The sequence below is a fragment of the Gobius niger genome (assembly GCF_951799975.1).
Source record: "Gobius niger genome assembly, chromosome: 24".
Classification (NCBI taxonomy): Eukaryota; Metazoa; Chordata; class Actinopteri; order Gobiiformes; family Gobiidae; genus Gobius; species Gobius niger.
This window is the reverse complement of record NC_136875.1, coordinates 10,398,723-10,420,921: the sequence shown is the minus strand read 5'-3', so window position 1 is coordinate 10,420,921 and position 22,199 is coordinate 10,398,723. Positions and strand designations below refer to the sequence as shown.

At 40.2% G+C, this 22,199-nt stretch overlaps 2 protein-coding genes across 2 annotated transcripts; both read right to left on the bottom strand.

The window, feature by feature from the left end:
* Positions 1-251: 251 nt before the first annotated feature.
* On the bottom strand, positions 252-8,440 carry ctsz (cathepsin Z). The gene is made up of 7 exons (XM_079582338.1): positions 8,407-8,440; positions 8,171-8,315; positions 4,961-5,124; positions 2,477-2,656; positions 2,204-2,354; positions 1,641-1,803; positions 252-497 (listed from the first exon to the last, which is right to left on the bottom strand). The coding sequence occupies exons 2-7, from the start codon at positions 8,296-8,298 to the stop codon at positions 372-374; spliced, it is 912 nt and encodes a 303-aa protein (XP_079438464.1). The 5' UTR covers positions 8,299-8,315; positions 8,407-8,440; the 3' UTR covers positions 252-371.
* A 1,831-nt stretch (positions 8,441-10,271) lies between these two features.
* npepl1 (aminopeptidase like 1) lies at positions 10,272-20,889 on the bottom strand. Its single transcript, XM_079582530.1, has 12 exons — positions 20,673-20,889; positions 17,405-17,590; positions 15,752-15,922; positions 15,570-15,659; positions 15,418-15,499; positions 15,201-15,343; positions 13,732-13,809; positions 13,558-13,658; positions 13,360-13,483; positions 13,063-13,239; positions 12,762-12,872; positions 10,272-11,089 (listed from the first exon to the last, which is right to left on the bottom strand). Exons 1-12 carry the CDS (start codon positions 20,820-20,822, stop codon positions 10,928-10,930), a joined length of 1,575 nt encoding a protein of 524 aa, XP_079438656.1. The 5' UTR covers positions 20,823-20,889; the 3' UTR covers positions 10,272-10,927.
* Positions 20,890-22,199: the final 1,310 nt, after the last annotated feature.

Genomic DNA, 22,199 nt, shown 5'->3' with positions numbered 1-22,199 from the left:
CCATGAATGGGTATAGACATTTTATAGAGTGTAATTAAGTTAAATATAGTATATCTTTTTTTCAATTCATGATGATTTATACTACTCTTCGCATGTTTGTACGTTTCGCTCTTTAAGGATATGGCCGTCAGCATTCACAGTGAGTCCTGCTAATTCTAAAATGAACCGCTAAAGTTTAAAAATCTGACCAAAAAAAAAAATCCAACCTGATTTAAGCGTAAACATTAAATCACAAATTGAAACATAACCCAGTGTTTAAAAAAATAAATCCCTTTTCACAGAGCGATCTCTTTAAAATCTTTACATCTCCAGATTAGCTAGGCCTATGTTTGATCGGATGATATTTACGATGATTATTTCCTCGAGGTTTTTCAGAGGTATTCTTTGGAGACGACGACATCTCCAAACATGCAGTCCTCCTCCACAGCCAGGTTGTATTTGCTGCCGCTGCCGCCTTTGTAGGCACTGGTCACGATCCGGAGCCAGCCCTTCTCTCCCTGAAGACAACGGCAACATGTGACAAACCAACCCTCAACAAAAAATACACTTGTTTGTGCTCTCATGCTTCATGGGGTGAACTCATAAACCCTACTCGCACGGGATTAGGATTACCTAAGGACAAACAAAAGGAAGTGGTTCAGCGACAAGGCAGACAGCTGAAAGGGACCCACTACGGACTTAATGATCAATACCCGGCAGAAATCAACCGCAGACGCAAGCAGCTTCTCCCCATCCGCAAAGAAATGATGCAGAAAGGTAAAAAAGCAACCATTACAGTTGACAAATTGTACATTGATGGACAACTATTTAAAGACAAGCACATTACACCATGGCTTTACTAACTGTCTACAACATTATTCATGCCACTCAAGATAGTCTCAGGTTTTGGCCAACCTCATTTTCCTCCCATTATAATTCAAAACAAAGAGGAGTATGTATCTTGATAAACAAAAAAATAGAATTACCTAAGGACCTCAGATAAAAATTAAATATTGCTGACATCCTCGGAGTTTATTTTCTATTTCGGTGCATCTGCCATGTCGGTAACTTGGAAGATAAAAATTCTCCCGATTTACCTTGGGTAATTCTGCAAACTCTGAGGTCCCAAGGGGATTCTAGCGCCCGCGAATAGGGGAACTTTCTATAATCGTACTATATTTCTCACTTTAACATCTCTAACCTTAGTGTCTGGCAAAACAAACCTAAAAAGTGATATTTCTTGATGAGAATCTCTCCCACCTCGCCTGTGTGGCATGTGAAGATGCTGAATGCACAGGAGCACTGCATCTGAAGCCATGGGCCTCAGGATGCTGAGCTCCTGAGGCCCATTGTTGTGCTATTAATCCACAACCATCACCTCATGTTGCAGCGTGATAATGTTTGCAAGGATCTGTGCACAATTCCTGGAAGCTGTCCTTTTATTGTAGACAGCCTAAGGTACACCTGTGCAATATTCATGCGGTCTAATCAGAATCTTGATATGCCACAATTGTGCCCCCTCACAGCTGCTGTGACCAAAGAGAAGTCCTCACTAACACAGGTTTAGACAGATCTGTGAACAATATCTGAGAGAAATGAGTCTATTCATTGTGTATATAGAAAACGTTTATGTCCAATGAATAAAAGAAGTCAGGTCTCACCCAGGGCTCTCCCCAAGAGTTGCGGACGATCCAGTACTCCACTCCGTTCTCCACGCCCCACCCGGCCACCGAAATGATGTGGTTAATGAAGGCGGTGTCCTGGTACTCTGAGTACACGCCCCCTGTGTATGCGTCCAGCTTGTCAGTCGCCATTATACCACAGCTGGCAAGAGAAAGCAACATCTAACTATGCATATTGACAAACTGCAAACCCATTTGATTGGATTTTTGGACAACAGAGTGAGACTGAGACCAGTTTGTAGAGGAACAGCTCCTTCCTGGGGTAGTACTTTCCAGTCAGACAATAATTTGGTGACGTGGTTAAATAGCACATAGTACATGTGCATCACTGCATTTGACAATTACCTTTAAATAATTAACACACAATCCAGCCACTAATTTAAAGCGAATTTGACTTTAACTCAGACAATCCTTTTTTTCTGTAAAATCCTGATGTCCAATAAGCATGTCTTGCTCCGTAAATTTAAAGCTGGAACGGCTCTGCTCATTTGTTATTGAAAACAATTGTGAGTGTATAGTAAAATATATGGAAGTCTTTTAACCTGATTGGCCCGTTGGCGAAGATCTCGGCCATCATCTTCTCACGGCCGCTGACTGACCCATAGTCGCCCACCTTCCACAGAGTGTAGTTCTTCACTATGTTGCAGACTCCGAACGTGGTGCAGGTCCCGCACTGGTTAAACGGCTTACACTCTACAGGATAGGAAAAAAGACAATATTTCGCCTGCTGAAGAATGATTATTTGCGGCATACTTGGTTGACCTTGCTGACTAAAATGTGTGAGGAGAATGGCAGCCATGTTTCGTTAGTCTTACTTTGGTCTATGGCCTGGTAGTTGTTGCAGGTCTCATCGGGGATGCCGTTTGTGTTGGCGTACGCCCAGACCCCGGTGTGGTCTCCTCCGTGGCAGGAGCCCGCATCCCCACAGTCGATCACATTCTGCACAGACAGATACGCCGAGGGCCAGGCACCGTTCCTCTTTATGTTGATACGATCTGGAGAGGAGGAAACAGGAAACAGGGGCTTTAGGGACATGTTCACCTTCATGCACATACGACAGGTTGGAGACATTTCACTAGAACATAGGGTGCACAATTATGTTAACCTCTTAACTCCCGCCTGAACCGAGAGGATCTTTTTCCTCACGTCATAATTTTTTTGTTGGGTGTTCAACTCATTTTTGTACTTTTTTTGTCACATTTTTTTAATTTTTTGTCAAATTTTTTTTTTTTTTTTTGTATTTATTTTTTAATCAAATTGTTGTCATTTTTTGACAATTTTTTGCCATTTTTTTGTCAAATTTTTATCAAATTTTTGTAATTTTTTGTCAATTTTTTGTCTTTTTTTGTCACATTTTTGTCATTTTTTTAGTCATTTTTTTTGTCATTTTTTTGTCAAATTTTAATCACATTTTTGTCTTTTTTTGTCACATTTTTGTCATTTTTTTGTCACATTTTTGTCTTTTTTTTGTCAAATTTTAATTACATTTTTGTCATTTTTTTGTCACATTTTTCGTCACATTTTTGTCATTTTTTTGTCACATTTTTCGTCACATTTTTGTCATTTTTTGTAACATTTTTTGTCAAATTTTTGTCATTTTTTATCATATTTTAGTCATTTTTTGTCATTTTTTTGTCAAATTTTTGTCATTTTTATGTCTTTTTTTGTCATTTTTTTGTCATTTTTTTGTCACATTTTTGTCATTTTTTATCACATTTTTGTAATTTTTTGTCAATTTTTTGTCTTTTTTTGTCACATTTTTGTCATTTTTTTGTCATTTTTTGTCATTTTTTTGTCACTTTTTGTCACATTTTTGTCTTTTTTTTGTCAAATTTTAATCACATTTTTGTCACATTTTTCGTCACATTTTTGTCATTTTTTGGTAACATTTTTTGTCACATTTTTGTCATTTTTTATCATATTTTAGTCATTTTTTGTCTTTTTTTTGTCTTTTTTTGTCAAATATTTGTCATTTTTGTGTCTTTTTTGTCATTTTTTTGTCATTTTTTTGTCATTTTTTGTCACATTTTTGTCTTTTTTTTGTCAATTTTTTATCACATTTTTGTCACATTTTTGGAATTTTTTTGTCACATTTTTCATCACATTTTGTCATTTTTTTGTCAAAATTTTATCACATTTTTGTCACATTTCCATCATTGTTTTCGTCTGTTTTATTTCTATTTTCACAGCTTTTTTCCAGAAGCTTTTGGACTGGGGTAAAGCCAAACTGGAGAAAATGTGCTTGGTTCAGGTGGGAGGTTGCTTTTGTGGTGCTTATTTCACTTCCTTCTTGTGCAGGATGTGGCTTAAAAAGCAGTACAATCAAAGAGGTAAAAATACTGTTACGTTCTACCAATGAGCCATGGGCAAGTCAGAGATCTGCATCCCCCTCTCGTCACTTTAAGAGCAGACATTTTAAAGTGCTACCTACAACTTCATAATAGTATTTCTTGTGAACTGGATCTTTATGTTTCTACAAGTTTCATCAGAGCTTTATATACTTTGGAGATGGCGTCACATGACAGTGCACAGGGGTAAACATCAGCCACAGGCAAAAAATGCCCAACGTCAACGTCTTCCTACAATTGAAGCGTAGTATGAGGGCTGTGCATATGAGGGCATTTAAATTGAGCTCATATGGATCTCTGAGTGAAGCCACATTGTTTAAAGTTTGAACTGTGGAGGAATAAATTAGAGATAAGTTGATGCTAAATGGCACTGGAGTAGAAATCTTTCATTTCCTGGTTAGGCTGAGGTGACAAAGTCTAGAAAAATTAGAAAAACACAATAAGTTTGACTTCATAGTATGATGTAGGTCTCCTGTCTGTTGCCTTACTTTCGTGATGAGTTTGATCACTCACTTATTATACCTATTATCTTTGGAGCAGTCTGCTCACCACGCCCAAACACTTAACGTATGTAAAATAGGTTGCATTCACACGATATCATGAGCCCGGAAACATGATTTATGATAGAATTTCCCCTTTAAAACAGGTAAAAAAAGATCTAAAACAGACTGGACTAGATTGTGTCTGGAACTGGGTGTGTATGTCTTAGATCGGAAAAAACAAACAAACTTAGACGCATGAAGCTTCAATAAAACTCTGATTAATATAACTAAAGTCTATAATCCCCCTTTCATCTAATAGCATTCAAAAAGGTCTGATTGTTGGACCCAAACCTTATAAACAATGGCAAGGTTTTTATATTTCTATCAAAAGCAGTGATTCATCCATAGAGTAGTAGAGCAGTGGATCGTCATCTGAAACTATAACATCTGTGGGTAAAAACATAAATACCGGCCATGGCGCTGGTGCTGCCGTGGGCCCAGCAGGAGCCGCAGTACTGGGGGATGTGCTGGTTCCGGGTCGTACTGACTAAGTTTTGCCCCTTCATGTTCCTCCAGTCCCAGGAATCAGGCAGCTCGGAGATGTTCAGGTACTCGTGAGGGCGAGGGCCCGTCCTGTGGAGAACCACCACGGAAATGTAGTTTAGTTTAGTTCAGTAGAGAGTTCCCCTTCAGATTCATGAGCCAGCAGCTTGATCCCGGCTCCTGATAGTGCAAAAGATATTTGTGCGTGTTTTACCTTTTTGTGACCCAATGGCTGTATGAGTGGTCAGCATGGCGCCTTTACTTTTGATCACCGTGGCTTCTACGACTCTCCAGGATCAATTGCTTTGTATGTTTTCTGGTGAGAGGGTCCGTCAGCAGGGAAAACCAAATAGAAATTCTGAAAACAATTGATCCTGGAGCCGTGATGGAAAGTAAAAGCACCATGCTAACCAGCTACACAGCAGCTTGGTCACTAAAAGCTCAAATACGCACTAAAAGAATGTTTTTTTCCCCACATATAAACAGTGTTGGGCAATGTTTGTATTACATATTACTGTTTCATAAATGTAGCTGAATTACACTTCTTTGAGTTACACAAAATATTAACTAAAAATAGTAATAATGCCACGGGGCAAAGGTTCAGTCAACAATTTCCTTTTCCTTCATCCCATTCTCTCATGTTTTGTTTTGATGACATTTATGCACAACAGCAGATCTTATGCACCGGCGTCCAACCTGATTTGGTGCTGCTTTCTGTTTGGGGACATTTTTTTGTTCATACATTTAAGTGCACTGGAAACTTGAGCTACTTGAATGGTAATGACTAAATATTCCCATATTTTGTTTCAGTAATAGGTTATATTCCTTAGTTACTGTTCCCCAACACTGCATCAGTGTTGATTTCGTCGACTAAAATATTCTTAATTTTAGTCAAAGTGATATTTTTGACGACTAAAATTGGACTAAAACTAAATTAAAAGTTTTTCATGAGACTAAAACTATGACTAAAATGTCCAGATATTTTAGTCTGAATAAAATAAGACTAAATAAAAATGAAAGGGAGAGACTAAAATCATCCAAACTTCCATTGACCGTCTGAAAGAGCCTCATATGGTAAATGGTAAATGGTCTCAACTTATATAGCGCTTTTCCACCTACATTAGGCTCTCAAAGCGCTTTACAGCAAGGATCCACTCACCCATTCACACTCTCATTCATACACCAACGTACGCAGACACTGGGGGCAATGTGGGTGAAGTGTCTTGCCCAAGGACACAACGACAATGTGCACTTTCAGGAGGTGGGATTCGAACCCCCGACCTTCCGATCATGTGCCACTGTCGCCCGACATTTATGCACAACAGCAGATCTTATGCACCGGCGCCCAACCTGATTTGGTGCTGCTTTCTGTTTGGGGACATTTTTTGTTCCTACATTTAGGTGCACTGGAAACTTGAGCTACTTGAATTGTAATGACTAAATATTCCCATATTTTGTTTCAGTAATAGGTTATATTCCTTAGTTACTGTTCCCCAACACTGCATCAGTGTTAATTTCGTCGACTAAAATATTCTTAATTTTAGTCAAAGTGATATTTTTGACGACTAAAATTGGACTAAAACTAAATTAAAAGTTTTTCATGAGACTAAAACTATGACTAAAATGTCCAGATATTTTAGTCGACTAAAATAAGACTAAATAAAAATGAAAGGGAGAGACTAAAATCATCCAAACTTCTATTGACCGTCTGAAAGAGTCTCATATGGTAAATGGTAAATGGTCTCAACTTATAAAGCGCTTTTCCACCTACATTAACTCAAAGCGCTTTACAGCAAGGATCCACTCACCCATTCATGCTCTCATTCATACACCAACGTACGCAGACACTGGGGGCAATGTGGGTGAAGTGTCTTGCCCAAGGACACAACGACAATGTGCACTTTCAGGAGGTGGGATTCGAACCCCCGACCTTCCGATCATGTGCCACTGTCGCCCGACATTTATGCACAACAGCAGATCTTATGCACCTGCGTCCAACCTGATTTGGTGCTGCTTTCTGTTTGGGGACATTTTTTTGTTCCTACATTTAGGTGCACTGGAAACTTGAGCTACTTGAATTGTAATGACTAAATATTCCCATATTTTGTTTCAGTAATAGGTTATATTCCTTAGTTACTGTTCCCCAACACTGCATCAGTGTTAATTTCGTCGACTAAAATATTCTTAATTTTAGTCAAAGTGTTATTTTTGACGACTAAAATGGACTAAAACTAAATTAAAAGTTTTTCATGAGACTAAAACTATGACTAAAATGTCCAGATATTTTAGTCGACTAAAATAAGACTAAATACAAATGAAAAGGAGAGACTAAAATCATCCAAACTTCTCTTGACCGTCTGAAAGAGCCTCAGATCATGTAAATCCTCTGCCAAAGGATCAGCTCTGAGCTTTGTTCATGTGGAGCAGCTCCATGAAGCAGAGGAACAAGATTAAATATGATTATAATGAATATTATCAATGCAAAGTCGACTAAATTCCTCTTAAATTTAGTCGACTAAATTTACTTGCAATTTTAGTCGACTAAAACTAGACTAAAATTGAAGATATTTTTTGACTAAAACTAGACTAAAATCGAATTACATTTTTGTCAAAAGACTAAGACTAAAACTAAATTAAAATATGTTGTCAAAATTAACACTGCACTGCATATAAAATTCCATGATGCACCTAGATAATACAACATGTAGAGTTGCCTACTTCTAAAGACTATTACTACCATACTGCTGTGGACCCATGGATCTATTATAAAACACATTTAACTTCTGCATTTTTCTGCTGAAGCTTCAAACCATTGTTCATTAGGTTTCAACCATGTGACACTGTAAATCACACATTTACTTCCGCGACTGGAAACCCCACTTTGCTCTTATCTTGATCATGTGGTCTACCAAACGTGTGAGCAGCTACAGTGGAACTGGATTACTGTATCAGGGTATTATTGTGGAAATACTGAACAGAGATACCGCTGAGACACAACGTCATGCACATAATGGAATAACATAGGATGATGTGAAGAACATTTATAAACTATCCAGCCTATATTTCACTGTATACGATTTAGAAACAGATCATGCAATTGCAAAAAAAAAAAGAAAAAGAAAAAGAAAGAACTTACCTCAAACCAAAGTCGTTCCTGCGCGGCTTGGGCACATAACAGGGCTTGTCCGGGTTGAAGAACACCCCAGCGGTCACTGTGCAAATCAAGGCCGAAAACAACGCGACACCGGCGGACAGAGGAGCCATGGTGAGGACGGGGGAGGCTGTGGGTCAGAGAGAATGAGGATAACACTAAAATATGGATGTGATCAAAGTGGAAAACACAGGAGAAAAGTGAGGTGGAGCCGTGCTTACCAAGTTTGATAAAAGCTGTCCAGTGCTTTGTCACGTGATCACGTTTCGTCAGAAGCACGTGATTAAGGCAGAAACAGCATAAAGTAGCCATAAATATTAAGCAGAAGTATTGTTTTTATCCTCCTTTAATTTTCTAAAAAAAATCCAACCAAACTGTGGAAGAAATTTGCAATGCTGCTGAATTGTTTTTGAACCTGTAACACATTGTCATTTATCTGGGAACAATGCCTTATTTTATTTTACTTTATTTTACTTTATTTTACTTGCCTGTTTTATTTGCTGTCTCTACGAGATTTTGTAAAAAAGTTTAATAAAAAAAAAATAAAAAAAAATAAAGCAGAAGTGTAATAGTGACCCGCATAACTGCTCATGTAAAGTTCGTGGAGAAAATGCTACTTGACAAGCCTGTTATAATGTAGACTGATTTATTTTTGAATAGTGACAAATTATGAGACACAGTTCATTTAGATTTTTGGGGGGTCTCACATAAAAATTGTGAGGGGAAAAAAACCCCACTGAGGATTTAATTATAAAGCATATGTATTAACTTCATGACCTTGCAGGCCTCGATATGCTGGGGACCTTCAATAAATATATTTAAAATATAAATATATATGGATATTTTAACTAAATAACCAGTTTACTCATTCCAGCCACTAGGGGGCAATTTGAATAAACAAAAAATAATTCCACAGGTGTCCAGCAGAGGGCACTTACATGAGATCAGAATATAAACACATTATAGCCACGTGGTAAATGAAGCTGACCACCACAGCACGGTAGCACAGCGGTTCACAGCTAGAAGGTCCGGGTTCGATTCCCACCAAGGACGGGGCCTTTCTGTGTGGAGTTTGCATGTTCTCCCCGTGTCTGCGTAGGTTTCCTCTGGGTACTCCGGTTTCTCCTACCACTAAAAACATGTACAATAGGCCAGGATGTATGAGAGTATGTTTGAGCGTGCGCATGGGGGACGACGGATGAAAATTAGCCTAAGGCTACAATCCGGTGTGGCTTGTTCATTAACTTGCACTGTCCCTACCAAATAAACCATAAATAAATAACAGAGTGTGGAGAAAATGAATAATGAGAAACTTGTGACACAGGCTTGTAAAGCACAATACAAGTGTAAGAAGTTATTACTTTGGTCACATTACATAATGATGTTTTATTTGAAAATAAAAATAAATGGAAATTAAAACAAAGTGTGAAGACTTGATTGACTATTTTTGCAAACCACTACAGTGAAACAAATATGTGCCTGAATCAAGTGTTGATCTTGTGGATATAGTCGTGGGGACTGTGCAGGCGAGTAATCTCTACTTCACAAAGAGGCATTTTGGTCTGGGTCATACAATTCTATATTATAGCCAACCTGGTCCGGCCCCTCATCACAGTCAGGAACAATAATGTGGCCCCCAGAGAAAAAAGTCTGAGGACCCCTGCTTTAAAGGAACAGGCCACCATTTTTACATACTGAGATAGCTTAGACGAGCTGATGTGTACCTGTCTGGTCTATTCCTACAGCTCCAAACGGGGTGAAGTCAGAAGCGACCAAGCGCTTCCACGGGCACAAAGACCAGACAGGTACACATCAACTCTAAGTCTAAACTCAGGTAAGAACATATCACAGTATAGAAAAACGGTGGCCTGTTCTTTTAAGTTGTGAAACGTGCCTATAAATGATTCCCTGTTGAGAATTAGCACGTTAAAATGTGTTAGTTAAGAAGGAGTTTGGACCACAATGAAACCAGTTAGTCACGTGCCTTCTGTTTGTCAGGTTTCGCGTGGGCCAAAGTCTCTAACGCAGTAATAACAGGAAACCTTTTACTCATCATAAACCTGGACAAACACACAGCGAAATACAATCAAATGGCACTGCTTTATTTATTTCAGGACAGAATCACAAATGCATTTCAAACCGTCTCGAACCCAGACTCGATAAGTGCTCTCTGTGCAGAGGTTTACAATGTTGTGGCATGGCTTGGTTTTTACTCATTAACAGAAGTCAACGAAAATTTAAGAGGTATTTTTTTTTACAATTTTTGTTAAAGCAACACTATGTAGGTCAGGTTACTTGCAAACACAGACACAAAAAATATAGAATTAAACTTGTGAATATCCAGCTAAACGTGTTGCATAGTGCTGCTTTAACATTTGTGCACAAACATTTAAAGACGTAAATGCCAAAAATAGACCAAGACAATCAGAATTTGAGAAGTTGCCTAACATTAGCCACTCACTAATCCAGGAAATGGCTTACTGCAAAACTACGAGTCACATTAGGTGAAACAATGCGAGTTCAGGGAGAATTCATCCCCTGCTTTTTACTCCTACATCATGTCGAAATACGATGCAGAACATTTTTTTTTTAGGTGATAATGTTAGTATCAGACCGAAACATAATACAATAGAAATATTGAGCTTCTGACCCCATGGTGATCATAACATATGTGAGAAAAACAATGCTTTCTGCGATCAGGTGTGCAGTGGGTAAAAAGAAGCCAGAGTATGAACTTCATTTTTAAACTAGCCTCCGCCGCTTGCAGTCTCGCTCCATCGAGTCGTCTGCTGCGTTGGAGTTGGAGGCGCCCAGAGGAGAGACCTGCTTCAAAATGGAGTCGTCCGAAGCCTGTCCGAAAAGAGCCATGAGCAGAGCCACGCCGAACCCTGTGGCACGCTCCCCCTTAAAAAGACAAACAGTGTTATTGCTATTTTTAAATGATAAATCGGTCGTTCCCACGTGTGCCATAGTAGCTCAAGTACCTCTGCTATGTTTATTTAGTAAAAGTAGCTCACAAGGGAAAAGGTGAGAGACCCCAGACCTACAGCAGCTGAATTACTTCCTTAGAGATTTCAGTGTTTTGTTAGACAATAGTTTTAGATTTCAGAAAGTCACATGTCACTTTTCATAAAGAGGAAAGATCTAAAACCAGACAAGCGAGGCAGCTGCTTTAATGGCATGTAACCAAAGGAAAATGTATCTTCCGCATTTGACATGGTTATAAATGGGTTTCAGCTCAAGTTCACAAACAATACTTTAATGTACATGTGACTCAGCAGGTTCTGCATCATGTGACAATTATGGAGTTGTCACATGACATTTACAGCAGCACTGGTAACAGCTCAGAGACAAAGTGATTCTTATTCTCTGGACTGCAGAGGTATGCAGGTAATGTCACGGCTTCGACAATACAGAAGCCAAATGAGCATCTATCCTCCATAGGTACTTTGAATTTTTGACACTTTTTTTGGGAAGGTTGAGTGTCCTGTTTGAAAAAAATAAAACACGGGAGATGGACACTTCTTTTCATGTCACCACCTCCTATGATTGAGTATTTAAGGCCACCTGGTGCCACATGTAAATTAAAGCATTGGCATGTCCTTATGTTAAAAATAAAGGACTTTAAACTGATAGTCAGAGAGCCTCAGATCCTCTTCCTGTTCACCATGACATCCATGCACTCACCTTTCCTCTAGGGGTGGGCCATATCGCATCGCATATTATCGTGATATACTTTTTTTTATATCGTGGACGCGATATATTTTAAGTTACGCTCAGCTCTATTCAGGGGCGGACTGGGACTGAAAAACAGCCCTGGGTTCTGACTAGCCTGGCCCAAAATAGCGTAATTGTGCACTTCCACAAATACATATTTTAACCTCTGACCACCCGCCTTAACAATAACGAGTGCTTTTTCCCCAGTTCAGCTTTTTATTATTATTTTTTTTGACTGGTATCATCAGCAAAAAGAACTGGAAAGGTGGTCGTAGAAACAGAAGCAAAATCATTCATATAAATAAATAATAATGGTCCCAAAATTGAACCTTGTGGCACACCATACTCCACGGAATTCCTTTTAGATTTATGTTTTTTTTTTCATCAACAATGCAACGCCTCATTTGAAAGCTAAGACCTACAAAAGTGATGGAAACTGCCACATTTTTGTCATATTTTAGTTGTTTTTTTAATAATTTTTTCTATCATTTTGTTTTTGTCACGTTTTTGTAGTTTTTTCCCCCCCGTGTTTTTCTCATGTTTTTGTTGACTTTTCATCCCCTTTTTCTCGCTATTTTGATGCTGTTCTTTTTAGCTTTTAGATTTGGGTAAAGCACGGTTGAGGCGGGACCAGTGGCCCTAAAGCCAGTGGCCCTTCTGTGCAGCAGAAACCCTGACTGTAGAACATGGGGACAGGTGCATAAAAAGTAAAATGAAATGAAGGATGTAAAATGCTGAGTAGGTCATATTTGCAAGGAAATTAACAAGCCGTAAAAAAAGAAGAAGAAAAGCACAATGCCTGCTCTTTAAGGATAAAAATGAGGCAAATATATATTTGTACTCTCTGTTGTAAACTCACAGCATGTACAGGTGAGGCTATGTCCACATGGACCCAGACCCCGGGCCAGTCGAAGCCCAGGTGAGAGGCAATGAAGAGACCAGCACAGGAGCTCTGAGCGTTCTCACGATCCTGGGTAAAGGAATGACAACAACAGCGAAATTTACACAAGAGAAATCTCCGATGTCAGTCTCATCAGGAACAGAATGCTTTTTAACACCTTCAGATCTTTTTTTTTTTTTTTACACAAAATATAAACAAATAGCTGAAGGAATAGTGGCTCTTGCCCCTGACCTTCTACAGTCTGAACACACAAACTCACAGCCACTGAGTTCTTCATGTCTGCCACAGCGGAGGTGAACTCGCTGAAGTGCATCTCGGGGCAGTAGACCAGAGGATGGGCCAGGTCCCCACTGCTGCGGCCAGCGCGCACGCACGCCGCCTCCCACTGGTCGTTGTTGGTCATGACAGCGGCATGGTACTTTCCTGTGGAGATTCCCTGTATCAGACAGAAAATTAGACACATTCTCTCAACTCTACTAGAACTTTTTTGTCATCAAGTAGCTTTTTATTCATGTGACAATGATTTCCCTGTGCGTGCGAGTATCTTGTGTCCCACCTGAGCCCCTGTGAGCGTCGCCATGTCCAGGATGATGTCAGACGACAGGTCTTTATAGGCGTAGAACACGCCGTCGGCCAAAACCAGCCGTCCCTCTGCGTCTGTGTTATTGATCTCCACAGTCCTTTACACACCAGATTACATCTTTAATTACGGACTTCCTTGATTTCTTTTTAGAAAAGCGAAACAAAGCCTTACTTTCCAGAGTAGAGCGTGTGGATATCGTCGGGTCGCGTCGCATTAGGTCCAACTGAATTCTCCGCCAGGCAAAACACGGCGTGGAGGTTATCCTTAAAGCCCTACAAGAAGAAAATGAATTAAAAAACAGAAAAGAAAAAGCTGAAAATATGATTACAATTTCTGGTGTCTAACCTGCTTAATGGTGGCTTTGAAAGCTCCTAGAACAGCAGCAGCTCCACCACAGTCTCTCTTCATCCCTGGCATAGTGGTCTAGAAAAAAGAAAACAAAATCTGATCATGATCTGATTTCTGGAGTTCACAGATTATTTAAGTGGCGTCTGATAAACGACATACTGAACTATACCAGACATTGTTTATATAAAACGAAATTGAATAAAACCACGGGAGTTATCTATGAAATTAATCCCAAATGTGTTTAAGGAGAAAGCAAGACTGTTACATTTCTGACAAACATGATTCCATCCTCAGCGTTGTGGGTTTGAGTCCAAGCTCAGATTATTTACTGAACTATCTCTTTCTGCTCTTCACACTTAAATTTTTTTATCAACGTTAAAACACAGTTTGAGTTATTGGTATTTCACTTTCCTAAGATCACTACAATAAATAGAGAAAAGAATGCAGAGCTAACGGGATTTGAACCTGGATCTTTGAGTTTCTAAACCTGTGCTGCATCTACTGGGAGGTGCAATCATTCTCCACTTACGGCCATTTTGGTTTGCAAGATGCTAGAAAATGTGTGTTATGAATGGCATGCCAATAGGTTACATTCACAACACTGTAGAATGTGACGAAGGGCTGTAGACAACATAAATATTTGCGATTCACTGCTTAACAGACTTTAAAAAGGAATAGGCCACCGTTTTTACATACTGAGATATGTTCTCACCTTAGCTTTGACGAGTTCTTTAGGACCTGTCTGATCTTCACCCGTGCCTTCAGTCACGTAAACACAGCGCAGACGGCGTTAGCATTTAGCCTCTCCCTCTCTCCTCTATAGCTCCAAAACAGGTCAAGATAGAAGCTACCAAGCTCTTCCACGTTTTTCCTATTTAAATATGGTTACGTGAAGTGCTACACTACAAAGTATAATTACACAAAATTAAACAATGTGGATTTTCTAAGCGGATAAAAGGGGGGACTATAATACCAGGAGTAATTCGGCATCCGCACAGTAAAGTGAAGATTACTGCGCGGATTTTGAACTACTCCTGGTATCATTACGCCTTACAATATAGTTCCCCCTTTTATCCGCCTAGAAAATCCACATTGTTTAATTTTGTGTAATTATACTTCGTAGTGGAGCACTTCACGTAACCATATTTAAATAGGGAAAACGTGGAAGAGCTTGGTAGCTTCTATCTTGACCTGTTTTGGAGCTATAGAGGAGAGAGGGAGAGGCTAAATGCTAACGCCGTCTGCGCTGTGTTAACGTCACTGAAGGCACAGGTGAAGATCAGACAGGTCCTAAAGAACTCGTCAAAGCTAAGGTAAGAACATATCTCAGTATGTAAAAACGGTGGCCTATTCCTTTAAAGTCTGTTACCTGCCAAGAGTTTAACCTCTTTGATAGAATCATTTGAACACTGAGTGATGAGCTTAGTTCTCCTGCACACTTCCTATGAACCGCGCACAGAACTTACTTTCCCCTTGATGCTGAGTCCTCCGGTGTCGTACACGATTCCTTTGCCGACCCACGCAATTGTTTGAGTGGCGCCCTCTGGAGTGTGGCTCAGGACGGCTAAAGCTGGAGCGTGCCCTGCGGCTTTTCCCACACCATAGATCCCTGAGCGAGAGAAGAGGAGGAGTAAGAGTAGTGGTAGGAGTAATAGTAAAGTAAAATGTGTGGAGAATGCTTACCCCCAAAGCCTTTCTGCTTGAGCTCCTGTCCTCGAATGACCACGGGAGTAATTCCCAGTTCATCGCCCACAGCTTTGATTTCCTGGATAGAATCATAGTTGTGGTAGTTTTTTGTCAAATAAAATGTAACTCCAAAGTTCACAAAAACCTACATGCAAAAAGTGATCCGTGTTCATCTCGTTGCATGGAGTGTCGACAATTCGAGCGGCCAGGCGAATCCCGTCGGCCGCATTGGACAGACACTGGAAGTCCAAAGTGGATACAGTAAGATATCTGACAAATCTGCAGAAGAACACTTAGAAATTTGTGGGAAAATGGCCGGTTTCTAAGTCACCTCCAGCTCTGTCTGCTCCAGAGGGTTGTTGTCCTGTCCCACAAACAGAAACTCCACAGTGACGTGTTTCTTTTCACCCCGGCGCGTGGACGAGGAGCGACGCGAGAAAATAGGAAAGGCTCTGGATATGGCACAGCCCGAGGCGAACACGTCCGAGCGCTCACACACCATCTGTAGGGAGAAAGGAGTTACAGAACAAGGCAAGGTTTATACCTAAATGACCTGCCCTTTTACACTCGGTCATCTTTCTGGTGCCCAATGCCAAGCGTCAGATCTGAACACTGTGTTTCAGTTGTATGCAGCTAAAATCTGGAACTATCTTGAAGTGATAGTCGGCAAGTTTGCGAAAAGAGGAGAGAGAGTGAAATATGAAAGTAAACAGTCAAATTCCTCCCATCTTTAACCAGAAAACCCTTTTTAGTGTGCAAAATGAGGAGAGCAGGAAAACAATTTTCAAAAGGAAACGATCAAGCTCCTCCCCTTCCCCACTGATTGGACCTGAGGCTCATTCACTGGAACCGCTCGTCTCATTGGTCAACGTGGGAGGATACTAGACTCTGATTAGTCGTTGAAATCCGAGAAGGAGGGACTCTACCAAAAAAATTATACATATATACAGAATGCCACTACTTACTTTACGTCAAAATACTAGACTAGAGAATACTACAAAATTGTTAAAACATTTAGACTTCCAGACTATCACTTTAAAGCAATAGGCCACCGTTTTTACATACTGAGATATGTTCTTACCTTAGCTTTGACGAGTTCTTTAGGACCTGTCTGATCTTCACCCGTGCCTTCAGTCACGTAAACACAGCGCAGACGGCGTTAGCATTTAGCCTCCCCCTCTCTCCACTATAGCTCCAAAACAGGTCAAGATAGAAGCTACCAAGCTCTCCCACGTTTTCACTATTTAAATATGGTTACGTGAAGTGTTACACTACAAAGTATAATTACACAAAATTAAACAATGTGTATTTTCTAAGCGGATAAAAGGGGGAACTATATTATAAGGCGTCATAATACCAGGAGTAGTTCGAAATCCACGCAGTAATCTTCACTTTACTGTGCGGATGCCAAACTACTCCTGGTATTATTACGCCTTACAACATAGTTCCCCCTTTTATCCGCTTAGAAAATCCACATTGTTTAATTTTCTCTACTTACACTTTGTAGTGTAACACTTCACGTAACCATATTTAAATAGGGAAAACGTGGAAGAGCTTGGTAGCTTCTATCTTGACCAGTTTTGGAGCTATAGAGGAGAGGGGGAGAGGCTAAATGCTAACGCCGTGAGTGCTGTGTTTACGTGACTGAAGGCACGGGTGAAGATAGGACAGGTCCTAAAGAACTCGTCAAAGCTAAGGTAAGAACATATCTCAGTATGTAAAAACGGTGGCCTATTGCTTTAAGACGTGAAACAGTTCTATTTAGCTGCGCACATGACGACAGAAAGTATTTGCTCGGCATTCTTAGCTTGTAATTTAATTTTTAATGATCATTTATGTCCTATATCTCCAACTGTAAATGCCATTACACATTTTGTTCTGAAAAACTCTCTCAGAATTACTTTAGGAACGAACTGTGCCCTACAAAATAAACCCCGTCCCTTTCAAACACTGTCACACGTCACACAGTCTTGCCATCACTGACCACGATGCAGCGGTTGTTTCCCCCGGGCAGACTCGTGCGGACCAGACGGGCGATGAAGTGCGCGGCCGAGGGGCTGTTGTGACGGCTGAGGCGCGTGGGCAGAGAGGCGACCGCTGCGGAGTTCAGATACAGGGGGCAGCTGTCCGTGGGGTTCGGGCTCAGGGCAGAGAGGGCCGCCTGCCAAATCTGGAAACAACACAGGGGACGTGAAACACCAGAAAGGAGGGGGGAAAAAGGCAAAAGTTACCCTGCAAAGTTGATACCTCACAGCTCCCCACACTCGCAGCTCCCATTGTTTTTCTAGGCAGCTATGAGATATCCTAGTTTGGAGGGATTTTTACCCTTTCTTCCTTACAAGAGATTTTTGCACTGCTCCTTGAGTGGTTTATCCATAGATCGTCAGTGATGTTTAGGTCACACTGCAAAGGCCTTCAGCTGCACCTCTTGAAGTGGATTTTGAGGTGCGTTTATGATCATTACCCATTTTGTAGAAGCTTCAGCTCTTTCACAGACAGTGTTCTCATTCAGAATTTGTTCCCATTGTTCGCAACACAACCCTAAAGGATGATCGATTCACCCTCATGCTTGACAATGCCATCTTCCACTTGCTTCAGTCACATAAATAGGATTTTTTTATCTGAGGTGGCAACATTTTTTGCAAGCTGCATATTTACGAGCCGCTCTCCAGCAGCAGCAGAACAGGTGCACTGGGCAGGGGCGGACTGGGACTGAAAAACAACCCTGGACTCTGACCAGCCTGGCCCAAATTAGCGTAATTGTGCACTTCCACAAATACATATTTTAACCTCTTACCACCCGCCTTAACACTAACGAGTGCATTTTCCCCAGTTCGGCTTTTTATTATTAATTTTTTTATTGGTATCATAAGGAAAAAGAACGGGAAAGGTGGTCGTAGAAACAGAAGCAAAATCATGAATATAAACAATAAATAATAATGGTCCCAAAATTGAACCTTGTGGCACACCATACTTCACGGAATTCCTTTTAGATTCCTGTCTTTTTTAAACTGGGCGTTACCCAAATCGAAAAGCTTCTCGACTGGAGATCAACAATGTAACGCCTCATTTGAAAGCTAAGACCTACAAAAGTGATGGAAACTTTTAGTCACGTCGCCACATTTTTGTCATATTTTTGTTGTTTTTAAAAAAAAAAATTCTATCATTTTTTGTTGTGTTTTTCTCATGTTTTTGTTGACTTTTCATCCTCTTTTTCTCGCTATTTTGATGCTTTTCTTTTTTAGCTTTTAGATTTGGGTAAAGCTCGGTTGAGGCGGGACTGGTGGCCCTTCTGTGCTCTTCCAGAATGGACTAGTGGCCAGTCCGCCCCTGGCACTGGGTAATCATTTGCTGGTGTCTTCACTGGGGCTGCTGGCTCTTAATAACAGTTCCTTTTCTGTTGCGCAACCAGCCCAGGGCTGCGTCTGAAACCATCAAATTGTCGCCTCTAAGCACTAACACTAGCAACTAACTCCTTAACCTTTCATGGAGTCGACTGTTAGATCTGTGCAGTTAGGGAACTAGAGCTTCAGCAGAATTTGAACAATCCGTCCGTCCTTAAACAGGGGAAAGGGAAGTGACATCACCAACAGCTGTTTTTCTTCTTCTTTAAAGTTATTGGTGGAGTGAGGCCAAACAAAAGTGCATGTCGCCCCCTACTGTACAGTGTCCAACAACATAGCGTCCAAACAAAGACATTTAAGGAGAAAAATAAATCCAAATGATCCATACATTTCCCTTTAGTGTCATTTTATTTCAGCAGCTGTTTCTTAAAGCGACAGCAGCAAATGATCCATGTGGCTTAAGTTTCTACTAAATGAAAACAAAAGCATTTAATCTGTTTCCTGAGTTTACTCTTTGACACTGACATGTGACTGAGCTGTGGTGACGACAACATGGATTTTGTCACTTTTATAAAGTTTGGCTTGTGCAGAATCTTATTTTTTAATTATTTTTATTTTTATTATTAAATGTGCTCCTGTCAATCAACAGTGTCAGCATGAATCACTCCAGGGTGGGGGCGAGGGGGGTGGGGGGGTTTGGCGCAGTGGCTTATGGGATGGCACATAGCTCCTAATCACCGGTTAGTTAGCATCAGAGGTCCCTAAGCTAAAGTGGCCATGATAGTTAGCATCAGAGGTCCCTATGCTAAAGTGGCCATGATAGCTAGCATCAAGGCTCCTTTTCTTAAGGTTAGTGCTAGATCGTATGCTTCGGAGGGCCGGTCTGCTGTGAGTTTGTATAGATCTATGAGTCTATGAGTTTGTCTAAAAATACAAATAATCCTAATCCTAATCCTTAAAGTTAACCCCTTAACTCCCACCTGAACCGAGCACATTTTCTCCAGTTTGGCTTTACCCCAATCCAAAGCTTCTGGAAAAAAGCTGGGAAAATAGCAATAAAACAATGATGGAAATGTGACAAAAAAAGTGAGAAAACATTGACAAAAAAGTGACGAAAAATTTATGAAAAAGTGGCAAAAATGTCACAAGAAATTGAAAAAAAAATGACGAAAAATGACAAAAATGTGACAAAAAAAATTACAAAAATGTGATAAAAAAATGACCAAAAAAATGACAAAAAAGTGACAACAATGTGACAAAAAAATTGATTAAAAATTGACGAAAAAATGACAAAAATGTGACAAAAAAAATTACAAAAAAGTTACAAAAATTAGTTGAATACCCAATTCCCTGGCCCTAACCTTAATGTGTGTCATGATATCTCACGTTTTCACAGCAGACTGTCCCTCCGGAGCACACGATCTAGCACTAACCTTTTCCTAACTCCTTCCTAACTGACAGACCAGTTCGGAAGCAACTTGCCATGGCGGACGCTGACGCACATCCGGTCTGGCGTAAGAGCTCTTAGCAATTTGATGGTTTCGGACGCAGCCCAGGACTTTGCACGCAGGTCCTGGATTATCAACTACGTCTTAGATCAGAGTGTCAAGACTTTTACTGCGTATGAAAGTTTTTTTTTGTCTGTCTTTCATTTTTTCCACACACACACATCACAAAATTGATTTTTTATGCGGGAAGAAAAACATGAACTAAACTTGCACAAAGAATAAAATATGGAAGATAATTTCAACACCAATGTATTCGCTTCAAAACCAAAAGCATTTTTTTTTTTAATAACAAATCAAACATGACGTTGTCCATTGCAGATAAATGAGCACATGTCAAATCGACGATAATAATAATAACAAAAGGCAAAGATTAGCTGAAGTTAGCATTAGCCGTGTGTACCTCTTTGCTGACCACGGGCTGCAGTTTCCCTTTGATTTGACTCCAGCTCACTTGCTGGAGGTTCGCCTGTGTCCCCAGGATCAAAACGGGCCGGTTCTGGGGCTCGGAGTCTCCGGCCGAAGCCTTGAACTCCAGCACCACGTTCGCCATTTCTGACGGAGCAAAAGACACAGAAATATGTAGTTCTTTTTTGACGGTTCGCTGAATGAGAGGAACAAGAAGCACGAAGCTACCGGCGAGGCGACGGCAGCCGGGAGAGGGTCAGGTTTAGGTTTCAGCTTCTCGTGGAAAAGGCGAAGGACAGTTTATATAAGTGAAAGGCATCGAGAGCGCCTCCCTGTGGTGGATTATGGGAACGACCAATTACGAGAGGTACATGATGTTCCTCTGTTGTGTGTGGAGTGAGTGTGAGCGTGGATGTAATATGAAACAAAAACATAAGATAGAGGGAAATTATAATAATATATAACAAAAATATATGAATATAAATAATAATGATCATGGTCAGTGGCGTGCACAGACATTTTGAGGGGCAGGTGCTCAACCAAGACAAAAGGGCACAATCCACCCCACTCCCCCCCCCCCCAAAAGACAAAAAAGTGTGTTTTCTGTAATTAGTGACACTAACACACCATTGATTAACACAGCAACACAAAATCTCCAACTATGTGGACCTGATAGTAAACTACATAGACTTTAAAGGACAATGTAGGACTATCGCAAGGCTCTGCACTTAAAGGCACACTGCGTAACATTTTGGACTATATTGTGGTAGCAAAACAAAACATGCTCCTAATGACCAGCTCGAACACAGAAAATGCTGTTACTGCCGATTCATGGTAATCACAGTGACAGTGACAATAGAATGATGGCGAATATAACAATAATAAAGGAAACCTTCAGAGCAAATAGAAAACAAGGAGACAAACAAAAATTACCATCACAGTTAATTTCATCGACTAAAATATTTAGTCTTAATTTTAGTCAAAGTGATATTTTTGACGACTAAAATTGGACTAAAACTAAATTAACAGTTTCTCATGAGACTAAAACTATGACTAAAATGTCCAGATATTTTAGTCGACTAAAATAAGACTAAATAAAAATGAAAGGGAGAGACTAAAATCATCCAAACTTCTATTGAGCGTCTGAAAGAGCCTCAGATCATGTAAATTCACCCCTAAAGGATCAGCTCTGAGCTTTGTTCATGTGGAGCAGCTCCATGAAGCAGAAGAGCTTAATTAAATATGATTATAATGAATATTATCAATGCAAAGTCGACTAAATTTGCTTGCAATTTTAGTCGACTAAAACTAGACTAGAATCGAATTACATTTAGTAAAACTAAATTAGATGTTGTCAAAATCCCCATCACAGTTAACCAACATTAATTGTAATGATAGGATTCATGAGGATAATAGTAAATGGATGAATAGGATGGAAATACGTTTGATAGAAACATCCATCCATCCATCCATTTTCTTCCGCTTTATCCGGGGCCGGGTCGCGGGGGCAGCAGTCTCAGCA